At 50.9% G+C, this 21,583-nt stretch overlaps 1 protein-coding gene across 3 annotated transcripts in view; it reads right to left on the reverse strand.

The window, feature by feature from the left end:
- Window positions 1-13,325: 13,325 nt before the first annotated feature.
- Window positions 13,326-21,583, reverse strand: part of FGF12 (fibroblast growth factor 12) — a 176,838-nt gene continuing 168,580 nt past the window's right edge. For all 3 annotated transcript variants that reach the window (XM_065410810.1, XM_065410809.1, XM_065410811.1), the window contains exon 5: window positions 13,326-13,444. In XM_065410810.1, coding sequence (XP_065266882.1) covers window positions 13,326-13,444 — 119 coding nt within the window. The remainder of the gene's footprint in view (window positions 13,445-21,583) is intronic.

Here is a 21,583-nt window from a genome sequence, read left to right on the forward strand (position 1 = left end):
CTCATGTGGTTAGGTCCTAGGATGGTGTCACTTGAATAGATATGTGGACGGAAACCTACTGACGGCTATACTTACCTACACACCTCCAGCTTTCATCCAGACCACATCGCATGATCCATTGTCTACAGCCAAGGTCTAAGATACAACCGCATTTGCTCCAATCCCTCAGACAGAGACAAACACCTACAGAATCGCTATCAAGCGTTCTTAAAATGGCAATATCCACCTGGTGAAGTGAAGAAACAGATTGACAGAGCCAGAAGGGTACCGAGAAGTCACCTACTACAAGACAGGCCCAACAAAGGAAGTAACAGAACACCACTAGCCGTCACCTACAGCCCCCAACTAAAACCTCTCCAGTGCATCATCAAGGATCTACAACCTGTCCTGAAGGATGAGCCCTCACTCTCACAGACCTTGGGAGACAGACCTGTCCTCACTTACAGACAGCCCCCCAACCTGAAGCAAATACTCATCAGCAACCACACACCACACAACAAAAACACCAACCCAGGAACCAAACCCTGCTACAAACCCCGGTGCCAACTCTGTCCACATATCTAACCACATCAGCCAAACTCCCTTTGTAGCAGTTGCAAGCAGCTAGCTTGACCAACTAGCGAGTGTGCCCTGTGCTTTCCACAGGGCAATCCAAGGGTAGGTCCTCCTGCGCTCAGGCCCTCACTTGCCTGAGGCGGGAGTCTCCTGGAGTACGTGATCACAGCATCCAGGTCTTGAGGGAGCTCCTCGCACCATTCTCAAAGGTTGCTCTCTGGCTGGTATTCAGCGGTGATATGGGCCCTGGGGAGAAGGCGATGCTGAGCTCATGGCAGGCTGAGGAGGCAGTTCATGTTCCAATGCAAGCTGCAGTCCTGCATGGCTCATGGAAAGAAATGCTCGCTCTGGAAACGCTATGTGACAGCTGCTCGCCACATACTATTTGCGTTGGGCCCTGTGCGTCGGTAGAGAGACCCTCGTTACTAAGTATTCCACCGCACCTCCCGGAATGAGTGGGACTGAGCCGAGAAGGAATATGTTAAAATGAATGTCTAAAAATGTGTGAGTAAACCAAACCGGAATGGCAGGTGTGTTTGTTTACAATGCTGGCAAATCAAGGTGTCAGGCATAACTCAGTCATGATGAAATTCATTGAGGCCCACCTGGGCCCTCAGCAGTCTCATAAAAGAGCATGATTGATTGTTGATTGGTGTGTGTAATGTAATCTTTGACTCACTGGCCTCCTCCAACGGGGCCTTCAGTTCGCCCACTGGAAGAGAGAGAATTAGAGCAGTAAACTCTACGGAAACTCCCCTACACAAGGGAGTTTAATGTATTTTTTAAAAGGGGGCTGGGAGTTTGTCACCATGCAACAGCAATTCAAGTTTGTGTTTCATTGCGAGAAGCCCTTGATATATAAACCTGGTCCTGCAGACACTCATTTGCATATTTTTGTCCTAATGCAAAAATGAAGCACACAATTAGTTCCATTTCTCATGCAGGTTGTGGGCAAGGACAATGATCTACTGCATCGAGCTATCTATATATCTTAGCTAGCACACATTAACCTTCTAATGCAGCGCTGTCCCTGGCACCATCTGGTGCAGGGCCACGGGGAGGGGAGGGGGTGATTCAGACAAATGCCCCTCTTTCTAGCTTTGTGCATCAATCAAAAGCAAGAGATGACCTAGATGACCTCCTGAGGTCCCTTCCAACCCTGATATTCTATGATTCTATGAAGAGTTATTTTTAACAAAGAAATCTGTCCAGCTATTAAACATTAGGACAGCCAAGCAATTTAACTCATGCTGTCCTGTTCAGTTTCTGGTGCTTCTCATGTTCCCATGCCGGGGTATACGGGGGGAAGATGGGGACATGGTGTCCCCCATGCCCTATGGGTGACAGTGTCAGGTGGGGAGAAGCAGCCTCTGCAGAGCTGCTAGTCTCCTTCCTGCACAGGTGAGAAGAGACGGGCTGGAGCGTTAGCTCCACCCGCCAACCCCCATGGGGCTGGGCAGCATGCGGGGGAAAGAGCTGGCTTACGTTTGGCCTTGGGTCATTGACCGCTGTAAAAGTGGGTGTGATATGCTACCCAATCAGCATTCTCCCCTCGCTTATAGCATGCTCGCCTCTAACATAGTGCACCCACTTTGCCACCAGGTGGGCCGAATTAACCCCATCATCACGCTTTGTTATGGGGGACTGATCCTTCAAGGTGGACTAGGCACATAATTTGGAAGCAAAAAGTGGTCAGTAATGGTCAGATCTTGCAGCTCTCTAGAGAATGCCTGTTTCTGCAGCTCAGTGGAGAAGTTCTGATTCCCATCCACTGGGGGTGCAGGACTGTCGAAAATCTCATTAGTGCCCACGAGGGAGTTAGGCACCGACATACCTTTGAGGATCTGGGCCTACGTGCTGGTTGGGTCTTTAGGCACCTAACTACCTTTAAATTCTGCCCCTAGTGCCCTCAGCTCCCTTGGAAGCTAACAGGGGCAAGTGTTCAGTAGCTGGTAGGACTGGGCCTTTATGGTTGGATGTGTGCTAGGAAACATAGGGTTACCATATTTGAACATTCAAAAAAGAGGACACTCCACGGAGGGGTTGGGGTATTTGGTCTCGCCCCCCCGCCCCCTTGGCCCTGCCCCAACTCCACCCCTTCCAGGCCTCCATTCCAACCCCTTCCCCAAAGTCTCCGCCCCAACTCTGCCCCCTCCCTGTCCCATTGGACCCCTTCCCCAAATCCCCACCCCGGCCCCACCTCCTTCCCTGAGCATGCCGCATTTCCCCCTCCTCCCCCCTCCCTCCCAGCCGCGCGAAACAGCTGTTTTGCAGCACAAGCGCTGGGAGCTAGGGAGAAAAAGCGGGCACTCTCTCGAGTGATCAACATTCACTCTCTTTCTTGAATGATCAACCCTTCTTTGGGGAAAAATAATAATGGCAAAATCCTGGACGTTTTTAGATATTTAAAAATTCCTCCCGGACGGCGATTTAAGAACCAAAAAGCCGGACATGTCTGGGAAAATATGGACGTATGGTAACCCTAGGAAACACCATCTTTTCCTACGTTTTTGTATTAAATGTGCACTGTGCCATGCTGCCATAGCACATCTCACCTGGATGGCTAGGTGAGAATGGGCTCGTCGGGGTTCGTATTCACACAATATTGCAAAGGCCTAACAATCCACAATGAAGAGCAACAAATCCCTTTCATTTAAGAGGCAACCACAGGCACACTGTAGCACTGCCTGCTCTTCTGCTGTCTGTGTCTCATTTCAAAGCTCCTCCATTAGTATCTTCCATTGTTCTTAGAGCTGTGAAGTGTTCATCAAACACAGAGCTGCTACAGGGGGCTGGTCTTGCATTGTGATGTGTGCCAGGGGAGAGTAGCTTTCATTTTAAACCGTTTAACTTCAAAAATTCTTGGCCAAATTCTGGTCTTAGGTGTTAAACCCACTTGGGCCCATTGTCTGAGTGCAGACTTTGAGCTGTTTTCATAGGGTTACCATATTTTGAGTGTCCAAAAAGAGGACACTCCACGGGGCCCTGGCCCCGCCCCCAGCCCCGCCCATGCCCCCACCCCAACTCCGCCCCCTCCCCTGCTTCCCGCGAACATTTGATTCGTGGGAAGCCTGAAGCAGGAAGCAGGCAGCAGGTAAGCTGGGGGGTGTGGGGGGAGGAGGCGCGGCCCAGTCTGGTTCCCTCTGGCAGCCGGCCCCGGCCCCGGCCCCAGCCCCAGCGTCTCCAGCCTGGCTCGGCTCGGGCCCTGGGGTGCCGGCCCCGGGCCAGCACCGCCGGCCCCCGGCCCGGCCCCAGCCCCGGCCCAGCACCCCCGGCCCAGCACTGCCGGCCCCCGGCCCAGCGCACCCCCGGCCGCCCAGCACCGCCGGCCCCCGGCCGCCCAGCACCGCCGGCCCCCGGCCCCCGAGCACCGCCGGCCCGGCCCCCGGCTGCCCAGCACCCCCGGCCGCCCAGCACCGCCGGCCCCCGGCACCCCCGGCTGCCCAGCACCCCCGGCCGCCCGGCACCCGGCCCCGGCCCAGCGGCGCCGGATTTTCCTGGACATGTTCGGCTTTTTGGGATTTCCCCCCGGACGGGGATTTGAGTCCCAAAAAGCCGGACATGTCCGGGAAAATCCGGACGTATGGTAACCCTAGTTTTCACATTTAGGCTACACGAGTGTTCCAGGTTTCATTAGTTTAAAATAAACAGGGTGCATCCGGAAAAACATTACTATACATATTATGTTATATTCTTATGTCTGAATTGGGAAAGAAGAACTATACAAACACTAAAAGCCTGAAGCACTCAGCTTGGCTTTGACATTGGAAAATTAACAGCACAAAGCAACCAAGAGGGTGCAGGAGCTTCCAAAGCAAATTCTGTGCTCACTTGCCTTCTGTTCACGGTCCTGTCACATTGCGAAGCAGCACATGGGTATCCGAGCATGGCACTGTGCCTCCCTTTTACAGCTGTCATGGGACTGGAGAAAAAGCTTGCAAGGTGTTTATTAAAAACAACACAGTGTGCAATGTGCCACCGCTAAGCCACGCCCTGCAGCAGATCAGAGCAGTACCAAAGGCTTCTATGACTCAGCCACACAGAGCAACTACTTTGCAAGACAAACACTGTGCAGTGTGTCCTAAGTCACACCAGAGGGTTAGCCAGTGCTTAATTTTTGCCAGGGTGGAGCCCCGGCACCTCTGGGCTTGGCAGTTCAGAGCCCCGGCACCTCGGGGCCTGGCAGTTCAGAGCCCCGGCACCTCTGGGCCTGGTGGTTCGTAGTCCCGGCACCTCTGGGCCTGGCAGTTCAGAGCCCCGGCACCTCTGGGCCTGGCAGTTCAGAGCCCCGGCACCTCAGTGCTTGCCACATCAGTTATGAAAGTAGAAACATTGCTTGAGCCCTGGCACCTAATTGCTCGAGCCCCGACACCTCTCTCATTACAAATTAAGCACTGGGTTTAGCTCCAGGTTACACCAAACTGTGCAGCTAGCCATCTGCCATGGCCGAGTGGGCAGGGGGGGAACCCCATGTTTCAGGGGAGCAGCTTGCCTGCTAGTCCATGGCAGCTATTGACAGGAGTGTCAATGCGATTTCCTTCACCAGTTGGCTCAGGAGGTGACTTTCCCAGAAAGAGAAAAATGACAAAACTCCCGAAAGGTGAGTAGCTAGCACAAAAATGGTTCGACCTGGTGATGTTACCTTGACGTTTCGGGTTGAATTCTGCGCTTTCCAGGGCCTTGGGGACTGTATAGTTTGAAATAAATGTAATGCCCAGGACATGTGCAGGCCTGGGAAACCACTCTCCAAGTCACCCGCAGAATAAACAGAGCATGGGCAGCGCCAGTGCCAACTTCCCCGATGACACCACTCTGCCAGTCAGCTAGTCTGGAGGGGCCCCTTGACGGGTTTGACAAAGATTTTCTGGTGGCCAAGGGACTGCATGAAGACTTGGGAGAACATTGGCTCTGTTTCCAGCTCTGCCGCAGGCACCCTTTGAGTCCTTGGGCAAATCACTCAGGCCTGTGATTTGGGGTCCCTAGCTTGAGACCCCTTTTGCTTGTCAGATGGTCTGCATGCCCATGGCTCCAGCTGAAGACAACAGCAGCTGATCAGCCCCTCTGACCATCAGCCCCTAGCTGTGTCGTTTGGAGCACCTAGCAATTAAGGCACTCACAAGCAGAGAACACTTTGCAAAATGTTGGCCTCAGTTTCTCTTGGAGAGAGTCCCCGTCCCCAGCTGCAGCCCCAGATCTGGCTGGGGGCAAATGCCCCCAGAGCAGGAATTGGGTAAGAGAGCCCTGGCCCAGGAGGTCTGCAGGGGCTGGGGCCTTCGCAGACACTACTACAGTGAGTCAATGCAGTGCTGCTTGGCTTGGGCTGCTTTAGATTTGGCCCTGCTCCTGAACTGTGAGGGCAGAAAGGTGTTTTAAAGCCATGTCAGCCCCACGGCCCCCAAGCCGTGAGTTCTGTGCAGCGCCCCGATGCAGTGCCGTTCCAAAGCGCCTAAATGCCCCATCTGCAACATGAGGCTACCACTGATCGCCCTGCCTCGCCTGAGTGTTGTGAGGACAAATTCACAACTTCAGAGCACCCAAGGCCAGATGGGACCACTGTGCTCTCCTACTTGGTCCTTGTGTAGAGCACAGGTCACAGACCCGCCCCAAAAGAATTCCTGTTGGAGCAGCTCTTGTCGACAAACAGCCCAGTTTGGTATAAGAAGGTGCCAGTGATGGCAAAGCCACCATGACCCTTGGTAAATTGTGCCAATGGCTAATTACCCTCAATGTTAAAAAAAAAAATGTGCCCCTTATTCCCTGTGTGCATTTGTCTAGCTTCAGCCTCCAGCCACAGCATCGTGTTAGACCTTTGTCTGCCAGCCTGAAGAGCCCATTATCCAATATTTGTTCCTCATGTAGGTATTTGCTGCTAAACCCAGGGTTGTGAGTTCAATCCTTGAGGGGGCCACTTAGGGATCTGGGGCAAAATCAGTATTTGGTCCTGCTAGTGAAGGCAGGGGGCTGGACTCGATGACCTTTCAGGGTCCCTTCCAGCTCTATGAGATAGGTATATCTCCACATACTACATTATATTTTTTATTTTTTAACCACAAGCCCTAATGCTGCTTACTCAGCCTCTGGTGGCCTTCCCAGTTACTACATCAGCCCAGCGGGAAAGCCGGCCATGTGACTCTCCATGTGGCAGTGGGGAATAGTGGGCAGGAGTGACAGATGCAAGTAGGGTGACCAGACGTCCCGATGAAATCGGGACCGTCCCAATATCTAGGCGTTTGTCCCGCACATCGGTCGGGACGCAATATTTCATGGTACTCCGGGGTTTTTTTGCTCCACCGGCGGCACTCCGTTATTTTTTATTTTTTTGCTCTGCCGGTGGACCCCCTCCCCCTCCCATTTGTCCTGATATTTTCTTCCTCTCATCTGGTCACCCTAGATGCAAGGGAGCTTTATTTCAAGGTTTCATCTTTTCAAAACTCCAAGAGAACATGCTCCAATTCCTCTCCTTGCTCTCTGAGCCTCGGCGGCCTCCAGACCCTTTGGAATTTGTCTTGGTTCTTTTTCTCCATGTTAATTTTTGTAAAGCCTCAGAACCTCGGGCTCAAAACTGCCAAACAATCTCGCGCTCCTTTTTTGTGCGGCCTTCAGCCTGGTTGCCCAGAGGATGGCATTTCACACCGGATGATTGCTTAACTCCAGAAGCCGTAGCAGCTTAGCGCTCGGTCTGGCCTCACAAGCCAGCTGAGGCCCTGAACGTGACAGTGAAGAAGGCCTGTGGAGTACGGCCAGAGAGCCCATGTAATGGATCTGAAGAGCATCACATTTACAGGGTTCATAAGTTAAAAAAACTCATAACCCTTTTGAGTTGAACTTTGCATTGTCTAATTAGTAGTTCCGACTCTTTACCTCTATCCAGGCCCGTCACCACTAATTTTTGGGCTGTGTGGCAGGAATTAGGCATAGCCTGCTCTCAATTTCACCCACAGCTCTTTGGTACCATATGGGGCATGCAAAGTGGCAGCTCTTGCTTACAGGCTGAGAAGCACAGACCAGAGTGACAAACATTGCAGGATAATGGGATTGTTTTTATTGCAACATTTGTGTAAGTTGGACATCACCCCTCCAGCCTTTATGGCCTGATCCAGGAAAGAGGTCAGGTACCATTGTGGGCTCCACTTAAACCAAAATGGAACCAGTCTGCTGGCATGTAAAATTAAAAAGATTGTAGAGGGTTATTTTAAAGTAAGGGCTGAGGGAAAGCCGATAGGCACAAAGGAGTCCCCAGTCTGGGCAGAGACAGCCTTCAGAGATTAATTTATTCAAGGGGGAACGCTATACCCAAATAAAAAGGATAGGAAAGCCATTTGTAAAGCACACATAGGAGCTTGTGAGGAACAGACAAACGTAAAAGAGTTCCATTTAAATAAAACATGAAGATGAGCAACTGAATATGGACCAAATGTACATATGCTTATCTACACGTCTAAATACTAAGATGGCTGGACTAGAGTGCCTGGCATTAAATGAGGATATTGCTATAATAGGCAGTGCAGAAACTTGGTAGGAAGAGTCACATAGAGTAAAAAAAACAACCTTAAATGAATTGAACTGTACCATAGAATCTCTCTGGATAGACATTCCATGCTTGAATAATATGAGTATAGCAGTAGAAATATACTACTGATCACCAGACCAGGATGGTGACGGTGATTGTGAAATGCTCAGGGAGATTAGAGAGGCTACAAAGGCAGAAAACACAATAATAATGGGGGGTTTCAATTACCTTCATATTGCCTGGGAACATGTCACCTCAGGATGGGATGCAGAGATAAAATGCCTAGACACCATAGATAAATGCTTCTTGGAGCATCAAGTCCTGGAGCCCACAAGGGGAGTGACCATTCTTGGTTTAGTCATAAGTGGAGCACAGAATCTGGTCCAAAAAGTAATAATGACCACAATGTAATTAAATTTAACATCCCTGTAGGGGAAAAATGCTAAAGAAGCCCACCAGAGCAATATTTAACTTCAACCATAATAGAAGCTCAAACTAAATGTATACCCAAAATAATAATAAAAAAAAAACTTGTACAAGAACCATGGCCAAACAGCAGACTAAAAGTGGTGGCAAAAGGCATCCTTTAAAAATTGGAAGTCAAAGCCTAGGGAAGAAAATAGAAAAGAGCATAAACTCCGTCAAGTCAAATGTAAAAGTACAAGGCGGGCCAAGAAAGAATTTGAAGAACTAACTAAGGCCACAAAAATTACAAGCAAAAAGCTTTTTAAGTATATCAGAACCAGGAAGCCTGCCGAAAAGTCAGTGGGGCTACTGGATGGTTCTGGTGCTAGGAAAACAAGGCTGTTGTGGTGAAGCTAAATGAATTCTTTGCATCAGTCTTCACTGTAGTGGGTGTGGGGGAGATTCCCTTTGCCCAGTCCATTCATTTTAGGTGACAGCTCTGAGGAACTGTCTCAGCTTGAGGCGTCAATAGAGGAGGTTTTGATAAATTAAACAGTAAGAAAGTCACCGGGCCCAGATGGTATTCGCCCAAGAGTTCTGAAGGAACTCCAATATGAACTTGCAGCAATACTAACTACGGCATGTAAGGTATTGCATACATCAGCCTATGTCCAAGATGGCTGGAGGGTAGCTAATGTAACGCTTGCTTTTGAAAAAGGCCTTAACAGGCGATTTTGGCAATTACAGCCAGCTAAATGTGATGTGTTGGGGGAATAGTCCCTTTTGTAACGGGAAATCATGCCAGCCCACTTTATTAGACTGACACAAAACATGTGCACATGTCAGCAAGCATGTGGACAAGGGGAAGCCAGTCAATATAGTGTACTGTGTATAGTATAGTGGACTTGTAGAAAGCATTTGACAAGGTCCTGCACCAAAGGCTCTTAAGCAAAGTTAGCAGTCATGGATAAGAGGGCAGATCTGCTCATGGATCAGTAACTGGTTAAAAGACAGGAACCAAAGGGTAGGAATAAATGGTCAGTTTTCACAATGGTGAGCAGTAAATAGGAGGGTCCCCCAAGAAGCTGCACGGGGCCCTGTGCTGTTCAATGTATTCATTAATGAGCTGGAAAAAGGAGAGAACAGTGAAGTGGCAAAATTTGCAGGCAATACAAAATGTTAAGGCCAAAGCTGACTGCAAAGTTACAAAGGGACCTCATTAAACTGGGTAACAAAATGGCAGATGAAATTCAATGCTGATAAATGCAAAGTAATACACACTGGAAAACATAATCCCAACCATACATATAAAATGATGGGGTCTAAATTAGCTGTTACCACTCAAGAAAGATCTTGGAGTCATTGTGGATAGTTCTCTGAAAACATCCACTCAATGTGCAGCAGCAGTCAAAAAAGTTCACAGAATGTTAGGAGTATGGAACAGCTTCCATACGAGGCGAGAGTAAAAAAGGCTGGGACGTCTCAGCTTAGAAGCACTGACTAAGCGGGGATATAATAGAGGGCTATAAAATCATGAATGGTCTGGTGAAAGTGAATAGGGACGTGTTATTTACCGCCCTAAACATAACATAAGAACCAGGAATCGCCCTATGAAATTAATAGGCAGAAAGTTTAAAACAACCAAAAGGCAACACAACACACAGTCAACCTGTGGAACTCATTGCCACGAGATGTTGTAAAGGTCAGCAGCAGGTTTAAAACAAATACAAGGAAGTTCTTCTTCACGCAGCGCACAGTTAACTTGTGGAACACCTTACCTGAGGAGGTTGTGAAGGCTAGGACTATAACAGCGTTTAAAAGAGAACTGGATAAATTCATGGTGGTTAAGTCCATTAATGGCTATTAGCCAGGACGGGTAAGGAATGGTGTCCCTAGCCTCTTTTTGTCAGAGGATGGAGATGGATGGCAGGAGAGAGATCACTTGATCATTGCCTGTTGGTCCACTCCCTCTGGGGCACCTGGCATTGGCCACTGTCGGTAGACAGGATACTGGGCTGGATGGACCTTTGGTCTGACCCGGTACGGCCGTTCTTATGTTCTTATGTCAAAAGTATTAATCAGGTACGTTCTTGGAGCACAGGTCTGACAATGGCAATTCACCAGGATGATCAGGGATGCAACCCCATACTCTGGATGTCCCTGAACAGAAGCTGGGATTGGCTGTCAGGCAGAGGCCATGTGTGTGTGTGTGTGGTGGGGGGGGCGGAATGCAGGGGTCATGTGCCCCCCCCCCAGATTTGCTGCTTGGCTTGTACTGAGCATGCTCAGTAACACTGCTGAAGATAGCTGCCCTCACTGCCCCACCCCCACTATCAGCAGGCACGGGTCAGCTCTGCTGTCAGGGAATGGGTGACTCAATAATCGCCCTGTTCTGTTCATTCCCTCTGAAGCCCCTGGCACTGAGCACGGTCAGGGACAGGACACCGGGCTGACCGAGGACGGCGTTCTTAACTTCATGACAGTGGCCGTGGGCTGAGACACTCAACAGACTAGGTGTTGAGCAGCCTCCACTCCCATTGACTTCACTGTTGTCCACGGGAAGTGAGAGTTTATGGCACCCCATGAGGGGGTGTGTGCTTTGTAAGGCAGAGGTACAGGCTTAGTGGCTGTGGGTGGGCTGCAAACAAAGGCTTGCAGAGAGTGGCAAAGCCTGTGGGTGTCCTGCAGGGCTGAAGCCTGATTTATTTACTAAAGGGAAATTTAGCTTCTGCAGCAAATGCTCATTTGTTCTCACTAGCCATAGAAAGGACCAGCGTGAAGACTACACTTTGCATATCAACTCAGCGCTTCTCCCCCTCGCCCCCCCATTGCCTGTCTCTGATTTCCTCACTTTTTCAAGTACATTCAAAGCATCTATTCTCTCTGCCACCGCTCTAGGGTTGCCAGGCATCCGGTTTACGGCCGGAATGCCCGGTCGAAAAGGGACCCTGGCGGCTCCAGTCAGCACTGCTGACTGGGCTTTAAAAGTCTGGTCGGTGGCGTGGCAGGGCTAAGGCAGGCTCCCTATCTGCCCTGGCTCTGCACGGCTCCCGGAAGTGGCCGTCATGTCCGGCCCCTAGGCACAGGGGTGACCAGGGGGCTCCGTGAGCTGCCCCCGCCCCTAGCGCTGGCTCCGCAGCTCCCATTGGCCAGGAACCGCAGCCAATGGGAGCTGCAGGGGTGGCGCCTGCAGCCAGGGGCAGTGTGCAAAGCTGCCTGGCCGTCCTTCCAGCTATGGGCCACAAGGACATGCCGGCTGCTTCCGGGAGCTGCCTGAGGTAACTCCCCTCCCAGACCCCAACCCCAGCCCGGAGCACCCTCCTGCACCCCAAACCCCTCATCCTCTGGCCCCACCCCAGAGCCCGCACCCCCAGCTGGAGTGCTCACCCCTCCTGCACCACAACCCCCTGCCCCAGCCCGGTGAAAATGAGCAAGGGTGGGGGAGAGTGAGCAAGGGAGGGGGATGGATTGAGCAGGGGTGGGGCATTGGGAAGGGGCGGGGCAAGGGTGTTTGGTTTTCTGCAATCAGAAAGTTGGCAACCCTACCCTCACAGGGTGCTTGAGTTGGTAGGTGTGTGCCACACTGCCCCTTCCAATCTGCTACACTCAGCTCCCCTTCCAAGGGAAACCTGCCAGGGAGCTGGGGCGGACCGACTGCTCGGGCAATGAGAATCCAGGGGAGACCCAACTCCTAGGGATTGTGTTGGGCCCCCGATTGGTCATGCAGCTCTGTGGAGATGTTCAGGGCCTCGCAGGGGGACCCTCGGCTTGGGACTCGAACATGGACTAAGTGAAAAATATAGGGAGCATAAGAGTGCTCGCTGAGAGGTCAGCTGATTGGTAAGGAAAATGTTCTAGCATCCCCTCTCCCTCTCCCCACTTTCCCCTCTCTCTGCCCCACTCCTCAGACACCTCTTTCTCTCTCCCATGTGCACATACACCCCTCAAATACTGAGCTCTTCCTCCTTTCTACTCAACAGCAGGTATTTCTCTAGCTTTATTTCCTCTCCACCAATTCAATGTTCTAACGTAACCATTTCCCCTGGTGGGATCTGAAAACTTAGTTCTGAAAGTCTTCTGGCACCTACTAACAGTAAAATATGTTGTGTGGAGGAGGAAGGCATAAAGCTCTCTCTCCATCTTCAAACATGCTCAAATACCGGTAGCAACAACAAATAACTACATGCTGCGCTACCAGGATTGGCAAAGCCAATTGCACAATCGCTAGTTCTGGGCCTGTGACTGTCAGAATCCTAATTCGGATGGGCCATATTTTATTAATATTAGAGGAAACAGAATCATAATCCATCCTTCCCTTTTCTGCCCTGGGGAAATCCAGTCTGTCTGCTTGGGAAAAGGACTGGAATCATGTGGGTTTGTGCGTGAGACCAAAGAATAACACAAAAGCACAGAGAAGTCAGTTTTTAGAGCCTGGCTTGTTTTCAGCATATCATGTGTTAAGTTCAATTCTCCAAAAGCTTTTTTTATTTTTAAAGGTAACATCTTTATTGTTATTATTATTATGTATTAGTTAATAATTATTTATTATTACTATGCAGAGAAAAGATTTTTCCTTTTGATCAAAGAGCAAACAGTTTGCGTTTAAAATGTTAATGAGTCCTGATTTAAAACATTTTTTCTTCGTTTTTTTTTTTTGAAACGTTGCAACAGGCAAGATTTGGGAGTCGATTTCCTCATCCTACACGAAGAAAGATTTTTGAGTTCAGAATCCTAGCCGCTACCGGTAGGTCCTGCCTTGCTCAGTTTCTTGTCGTCTCGGTGTGGTTTCGCCGGCAGGGTGGGGAGGTGAGTGGGAAGGGAAGAATTGGAAGAGAGGGAGAGGGGTGTTTGTCAGTTATGTCGAGTCCTGGTTAACAACTTTGCCTCCGTTCATGGTTGGTGTCCCTGAACTTTTTCTTGAGCGTCCTTGTTTTTCTCCAATTTCATGCAGCGATGGCTCTCTGTACATGCACACTGCAAACAGAAAGGGCGACAATTAGTTTTCACACTATCCCAGAGACAGAGTTCTTGGACCACAATTAGCATTTGCTTATGTGTGGGGCATTTTTCCCCTAAACTAGTCTTCTCCTCCCCTGCCCCCTTTCCCGCCACACACACACAGATAAGCCTGAATATCTCAGTAATATATTCCTTTATTATTCACGGTTCTCTGCCTGTGCTGGCAGTCAGACCCTTTTAAGTCTACCCCCTCCCAGAGGCACAAATACCAGTGAAGGATTTCTGGTCTCTCACAGATAAGGCTCTCTACTCTCCATGTTTTTTATGACATACAAATATATACACATATAAAATGAACATCTCGATTCACAACATTGCACATTAGCTCACAATTCCAATATTAGCAGCAGATCAACGAGTTAGCCCCTTTCCCCTATCCTTAATCTCTGACAAGAAACAATGAGACCTCCAAAACTAACAAGGAATGGTGTCCCTAGCCTCTGTCTGTCAGAGGGTGGAGATGGATGGCAGGAGAGAGATCACTTGATCATTACCTGTTAGGTTCACTCCCTCTGGGGCACCTGGCATTGGCCACTGTCGGAAGACAGGATACTGGGCTAGATGGACCTTTGGTCTGACCCAGTACGGCCGTTCTTATGCTCTTAACAAACTTTTGCATCCTGGCCCACCTTGCAGGGAGTTCAAGCTCCAGATTGTGGTTCCAACTGAAACCCACTTTATCCCCTCCAGCCATAAACAGAGCATTTCAGTCAGTGTCTCTGCTATTTAACTCACTGCAGACCAGAATATGCCATGCTCTTAAGTGGCTGTGCAGCAAAGTAGGAAGGAGAAAGGATCACCTTCCTTGGGTGGCCATGTAGGAGGTGCGGGCATCGCAGGTCTGGGAGAAACACTTCCCCGCTTCCCCTGGGAGCAACCTGGTGGGGAGTGGACAGAGCCGTGACTCTGTGCTGCCCCTTCCCCCTACGAGGCAGTCAGCAGAGGGGGCTGGCCATGCAGGAAGGGGAGTTTATGGCCTCCTATAAAAAGCTGCCCTATTACTCCTCCCTGCAGTGCAGCTGGAGAGACCAAGGAGAAATTGTCCCTCTCTGAGACCCAGCACCAGCCCACACCCTGCCTGGGGTGATGCGCCTACCTGCTGTCTCTTTCTAAGGGCTGCATGTGTATAGCATGATCTAGCCCTGAGAAAGGCAGCAGTACACACAGAGTCAGTGCTGAATAAGGGTCTCAGGAGTTAGCCCCATGAGGCCAATCTTCAACACGGCATTGCTCTAACAGTCACCAAAATAGCGTTGTTTCAAGGCCCAATATGCTGGGGATGAGAACGAGAGACGGGGTCAGCTTGCAAATCTCCCCCCGCCCCATTCTGGGGATGTTAGGCCTGATCCTGCCAGCCTTACACCTTTGCCTGTGCAAAGCAGGCCTGCAGTCCGTCCGTCTGTCCATCCCGAGTTGCTAGAGAATTGTTGTGGAAACGACTGCAGACAGTGTAAAGCAGGGGAGAAGCGAGCCTGCAACGCTTCGGTTCTGGCTCATCGTCAAGAACATAAACACAACATAAAACAAACTAATTCCATTCCAAAATAGCTGAATAAATGAAAACAGTCTTCATCTATAGAAAGATGAATTGAGTCCTTATGTTTATAGCCTTTCCCTGATTTAGGAATAACTCCTGCCACTTAGGGCTAGATTGAAATGGCACTGGTACTTTGCATTTTACTCCGATCTAGATAAACATTTATAGTGATGCATAACAATACAAGGCAGAGATGAAGTGCAGTCAGGTGTGCACTAATGTAACTGATGTTGCATTGCAAACTTGACCAATGAAAAATACTATTTTGACCATACAACACCTTCCCTCCAAGGCTCTCCAAGCACTTTAAATACACACAATAACTAGGCCTCATAACACCCCTTTGAGGTAGGTAAAATTATCAAGAAAGCCATTTTCAGATGGAAAAAGAAAAGCAAAGAGAATAAGGAACTTACCCCAGTTTGCACATTGAGTCAGTGCCAGAACTGGGCATAAAATCTAGGCATTCTGCCCTGCCAGCCACTAGACTGACACAAACTGTGCACACATCAATGTCATCACCATTACTGTCAAATAGCCCCTGCCTGTGTTGCTTCGCTTTTGCCTTGCACATAGTATCATCATTTGCCCCTGCTCCAAGTGCTCCCCATGCGCCCCAGTAGCTCTGGGCTCCCACTTGGGCTAGGCAGTGAAGAATCAACGTTTGACTTGTGGGCTAGTCCCGCAGCTTTGGCAGTCGTGTGAGTGTGAAATGGCGGAGGGCTGGGTGGCGAAATCAGCCTCTCACACCTCCTGCTGTCCCTCACAATTCCCATCTCCACTAGCTTTGGAGCTGGAATCCCATTCACCCAGGCTGACTGGGTTAACCCCAGGGACAGGTTGGTTCAATGAGTCACCCAGCTATCAGGCAAAGCAGGCTATCCATAGTGCAAACTGGTTCAGTCTTGTCAATAAGCCACACCTAATGCTCTCTTGTGCACCACATACCCACACGGGAGTTTCCTTCCCTGCCAGGAGCACCTTGTATGTACAAGTGAAGGGCACTGGTTACAGAACAACCCCAGAGCACCCCCACCGCACCGCACCTCGCTTTGCTGGCGTGCTAGTGAGGCATCCAAAGCTGTGGGGAAAACGGCATCTCCGGGGACAGAAGCAAGAACAGCAATCCTATGTAAATAGCACGCTCTCTTCATGGGCTAATTAGGCCTCCCAGCACCTCTTGATAAGCAATGAAGCCTGCGCATGGTCCATAGTTCTGATGAGGCACATGACGGAGGTTCCGGGAACCCAGAAGTTTGGTTCACCGGATCTCAGATCAAGGGGGCTAATGCTGGGGGCTTGAGATTCCCCTTTCTCACTCCGCTGTAAATCAGGTGTCGCTCCACGACAGGAGGTGGAGATCCCAGTGTGCTGGGAGAAAGCTGGTGGTGCTGAGAGCACGGCCCAGGCCTATATGTGTATGTCTGCCTTCCACGGGAGTGCGGTTAGCTGTTTGGAGCCATCCAGCTGACGCACTGTATCGGACGTAGCCAAAGAGGGGGAAGGAATTAATGCTCAAAGAGAGAGAGTGCAAGAATCGATCCCCTTCACAAACAGGGTAACGGTTTATCCCACGGTATTGATCTCGTGCCTGGAAAGTGGATAACGATGCTGAGAGAGAATAATGGCAGAACTAACTTAACTCTACAATAACCGACTGGAGCAAGTCCCGCACCATACACACTTCCCTGTCCCTCCCCGCTTCTGCCATTTCATTGGGCACCGTCGGCTGCTGGGCGTCCGAGCAGCACACACCACTTGGGAGCTCTCACGCCAATGGGAGCACCGTGTAGAAGCACCAAACTCCACGTCCCTACTCTAGTGGGTGTGACACAGCTGGGGAGGGAACAGTACATGCCCCTGGCTCTGCCCCAGTCCTGGCTCGCCCCACCCATAGCATCATTGGAGGGACGCCACCACTCCACATGCAGAACTTTGCCCGGGGTGTCGCCCCCCCGAGACATGGGAGGAGGGTCACTTGTGTTAGTCAATGCTCCACTGAAGAGATTTAATTGACTTAACACCAGATGTGGGAAGGGAGTCGGGTCATTATGCACCTTGGTTTTCTGCCTTAATGAACGCAATGAAGGCTGGAAGGAAATCCCAGCTGATGTGAGTTGCAGACGGTTGAGCTAGTCTCTACCTGGCAGCTAAACACGCAGGACGCCGCCAAATGGAACCACAGCACGTCCATGGGTGACAGTACTTTTATTACCAAACGCCAAGGAAACGCCTGCTGAAAGTGATCCCTCTTCTTCCTTCAGGATCTAGCTTGAGGGTTTCAGTGGGGGCCCAGCGAAGCAAGTGTGGGAGAGACTCTGTGCGAAATCCTGCATTTCTAGGGCCCCGACGACACAAGAAAACGAGCTGTGTTTAGCAAAGGCTAATGAACAGGTTTTTAAATGCTGCTTCTTCTTAGCATATGCACAACATGCCTCAGGTGACACGTGACCAGGATTCATCCCAAATTTGGTCCGCTGGTTGGATCATTAGCTGCCCCGGCCTGGGCCAGGTACTGATGGGCAGTGTGACATGAACGCTGATCCATGCCCCCCTAAATGCTGTTCAGCGCCTACTAGAAGCAAAGACAATGATCTGTGTTTACTGGGGCTGAACTCGCTACATCTTCCTAATGTGGACAGCGCCTGGGAGAGAAATTCCCCCTTGCCACTTCACCGTGGCGACACAGGGCTCTGATTTAGCAGAACTGGAGTAGTTCCACTATGGGAAAAGAGTTGGGGAAGAGTCGGGGGCCTCTGTATGATGCCCCTTGCACCCCAGCCTGCCAGGCCATTCACCACCACAGAGGAGGTCTGCTCAAGCCAAGCTGCAGTAGCAGGCCTGGGGCCTCTCTGCTGAGAGAAGGAAGAGCTGCACGCTGGTTCCAGGGTCTAGTGCTAGAAAAGGGGAAATGCGGGAACTTTAGAGAGTGAAGCAGGAAATACCCCCACCAAGGGGCAGAGTGGATATAAGCAGCCAAGTATTCCCACTGTAAGGGCCTGATCCAAAGCCAACGGCAGTGAATGGAGAGACTCCCATTGGCTGGGGGGGGGGGGGGGGGGGCAAAGGATCAGTTCCGTCCCTGAGGCTATAGACACTCCGGGAGATTGAAATTGCTTTAAAAGGTTGTATCGGGCCCAAGCGGTGATTCCACGCATGCCAATTGGCCTGGCTCAGGCCGCAAGCTCATGTCTTAATGGCTCCTTGAGTTCAGGCCACAGCAACCAAACATTACAATATCAAAAGAAGTGTGCAGTGGGTGTGTTTGTATCCCAAACTGGCACCTTGCCATACATTAACTAAGGATCCCCAAATACCCTTCAGGTTGTAGGACTTGAAAGCATTTTTGTAGTGTCACCGGGCCTTAAAACTTGCCTCTTCTGTATAGAAAAGCCATTTTAAGGCATTTTCGGAGGTGTTTTGCGTTTATTAGTTTTCTGCCTGTTAGCACTTGTACTGGAGAACTTCTGAATCCAGAAGCAACCGTTTTACCAGTTGAAGTAAAAGAACACATTTCCCTTAGCTGTTAGCTATTGGAGCACGGAGCTTTTGGTGTTTTTGCAGTTCTTGTTTAAACTAAGCTGCCGTGTAGTTTTGTGCACACTGGTAAACTGCTGCCAAGTTTCACCCCAGAGGTGGCTGCCATTCAGTGGTGGGTGACGTGATTTCTGTATATGTAGTTTGTGATGCCTCTCTTCTCCAGCAGGCAAAAATCCTCCTCAACAGACACACCGCCCAGCACTAACTCTCATGGCCTTCATGGGGGTCACATTCCCAAATGAAGAGGAAGGCTGGTTCAATGGTTAAGGCACTAGCCTTGGTCTTGGAAGACCTGGCTTCCATTCCCAGTTCTCCCAGACTTCCTGTGTGACCTTGGGTGTGTCTCTTAATCACTCTGTGCCTCAGTTCCCCCTCTTCAGAATAGGGATAATAGCCTTGCCCTGCGGTAGGGGCATTTTAAGGGTCAGAGGGAGGTCAGACCAAAGAGGCAGAGGTAGAAAGGGAACTGCAGAAGAGAAGCGGCTGGGAGGGAGGGTCTCCTGCCGTGGTCCCTGGAGAAGAGAGCTGGGGCTTTGGGAGAAGGCAAGGAGTGCAGCCTTGCTCTTGCATTTCCTCCTGCTGCCCCGACAACAGAAAGGGACAGTACCTCCGGGGGGAGGGGCGGTGCCCACTATCAGGCAGGGGGTAAGATTTGTTTTTGTGTTAGGGTTTTTGTAACTTTGTGTTAATAAAGAAACTAGACCCCAAGTAGGGCTGCAACTGGATGAGCAAGACTGGGTGGAGTTTTGAAGAAGGAAAAGTGAGGCAGTGCCCTGTGGAGGTCCCCCTGGCCACGAGGGCTGCTCAGACAGGAGCCACCCTACTACGGTCGCACACAAAGGATCGGGGTGCTCTAGGGCTGGTTATGCTACAAAACCAGGACGAGAGGTAAACAGTCCCACACGCAGCCTTGGGGGAGAACGGTGCTATACAGGTCACCTCCTTCCGTCCCCCAGCCCCTAGAGGGCCATCCGGGGTCTTCACCCTGGCCGGGAAGTTCCCGTAAAATATTCTGTGCCTGTCTCAGATTCATGGGTGGGGGTGGAACGGAGCCAACTTCACTCCAACCCCTCTGCTGCCGACCACTCATCTTCGGCTTGGGAACAGAGCCCTCCGCGCGCCGCGGCCCCAGACAGCGGAAGGCTTTGGCAGGCTGACACGTGCCTTTGCTTGGGGGGCAGCCAGCTCTTGGATGCAGCAGCGGGCGGCAAAGCAGCCCGGGGGAGGACTCCTTAATGCGGCTGCCAGGCTCTAAAGTGCTCGCCTGCTCGCTCTGGAGGACAGCGACGACTGACGCTCGCGCGGGCGGAGGCATGCAGGCGAGGGAAAGGAACGCCAGGGCCGCGCTGGGCTTTCGGAAACCGAAGCAGCAGCAGCAGCATCTACTGTAATGAGAATGCGGCCCTGAGTCAGGCCTCTGTGCCTCCCAGCTGTGTGGCATCCATCTACCAGTGACATCTGCCCACCGTGCACCGACTGGGCCCCGCGCGAAAACCCAAATACTTAGCAGCAAACGGAATCCCTCGCTTTAAGGGACCCCCCCACCGCACACAGCCAGGCAGCACCGAAATATCTGCCACAAGGGCAAACCCAGCTGCTGTTGGGGAAACCACTCCAGTCCCAAACGGACTGGGGACGGGGGGTGAGGAGGAGACAGACAAGAAAGCGGTGGGGGAGGCCAGGTGAGATAAACAGGCTGGCTGCATACTCCAGTGGCGGCCACTGTGGGCTCCAGGGAGGGAGTCCCACACATGAGCATCCTCAACTCAGAGCCAGTGCCTGGCAGGCGCAGAGGCTCAGGCCTAGGTTCTGCATCGTTTTCTGCTACTCATGACCTTGCCGATATAGCTGGGGGGGAAGGGTTTGCAGGGGAGTTCACATGTGGTCTGGAATTCATCTGTCTCAGCCACCTGCCTGAAGGGGTTTCCTGACATTCATCTCCACTCTTCAGAGAGCCCAACATCCTCCTCCGAGCAAAGGACAACGCATTCTGGGAGCAGCACCGAAAAGCTGCAGGTCTGAAGCCATTTCAGCCCTTGCTCTGAGCCCCTGACAACTCCAGAGTCAGAGCCTGGGCTCTGTTCTGCTATTTTTGTTAGCAAGAGAGAAAACGCTTCCTAATTAAAACCATCCATCCGAGGCAAACCCCACAGCAGTGCCTCGGGCTGCCTGCACGCCGGCTGCACTGGTGTTAGATTGGTGCAGCGGTGTGTGCAGGCTCCTAGAAGGGTAAAGCAGGTTCTGTCAGTTCAGCTTGTGCAGTAAATTTACCCACACAAGCTAAATTGCTGTAAGCCAGGTTTAAGCCGACATACGTGTCCACACACTCAGTGCCACTGGCCTAACTACATCAGGGTAAAAACTGCACCTTTAGTTACACTGGCGGAATTGTGTGTGTTGACCAGCCCTCAGCATCTCTCTCTCTCTCACGCTCTTATTTTCTTTTCTCCCTTTCCTTCCTCCTTTCCTTTTGCCGATACGAAGTTTGGTTCTGGATTTCAGCCACTCATGCTAGGCAGAGTATCAGCGTCTGTCAGGGGTTTGTCTGCACGCAAGTTTGCATCGGCTATCAGTGCAAAGCCCGTGTGGACACTCTTATGTCAGCTTTTTGCGGTTTAACTGTAACCCATTGCTAACAGAGTTCAGCTAAACTGAAATAAGTGTGCTTTAAACCAAACTAAGAGCATCCAAACGGCCTCGTGCCCTGGCTGAATGAAACCAGTTTAAAACCCCCACTTTTAGGGAGCAGGTGTAACTCTGGGTGAGTAGACAAGCCCTGGCAGGTGCGGAAGACATGGAGAAGCTGGAGAGAGCAATGCTAACCCATTGAAATGTTCTTGTCTTAGGTAAATATTTCTGACACTGACAATACAGATCTAGGCCCCTCCCTCCTCCTTGAGGAATCTCTGTTGGGAACAAGACCATTCACTTTTTGTCACCCAGCAGGAGGAAAGCTCTGGGTTTGTTTCCAATGGAAAGTTAGTGCCTGTGAAGGGCACTAGGGTGAATAATCCTGG

This window comes from Emys orbicularis, chromosome 9 (assembly GCF_028017835.1).
Source record: "Emys orbicularis isolate rEmyOrb1 chromosome 9, rEmyOrb1.hap1, whole genome shotgun sequence".
Lineage (NCBI taxonomy): Eukaryota > Metazoa > Chordata > Testudines > Emydidae > Emys > Emys orbicularis.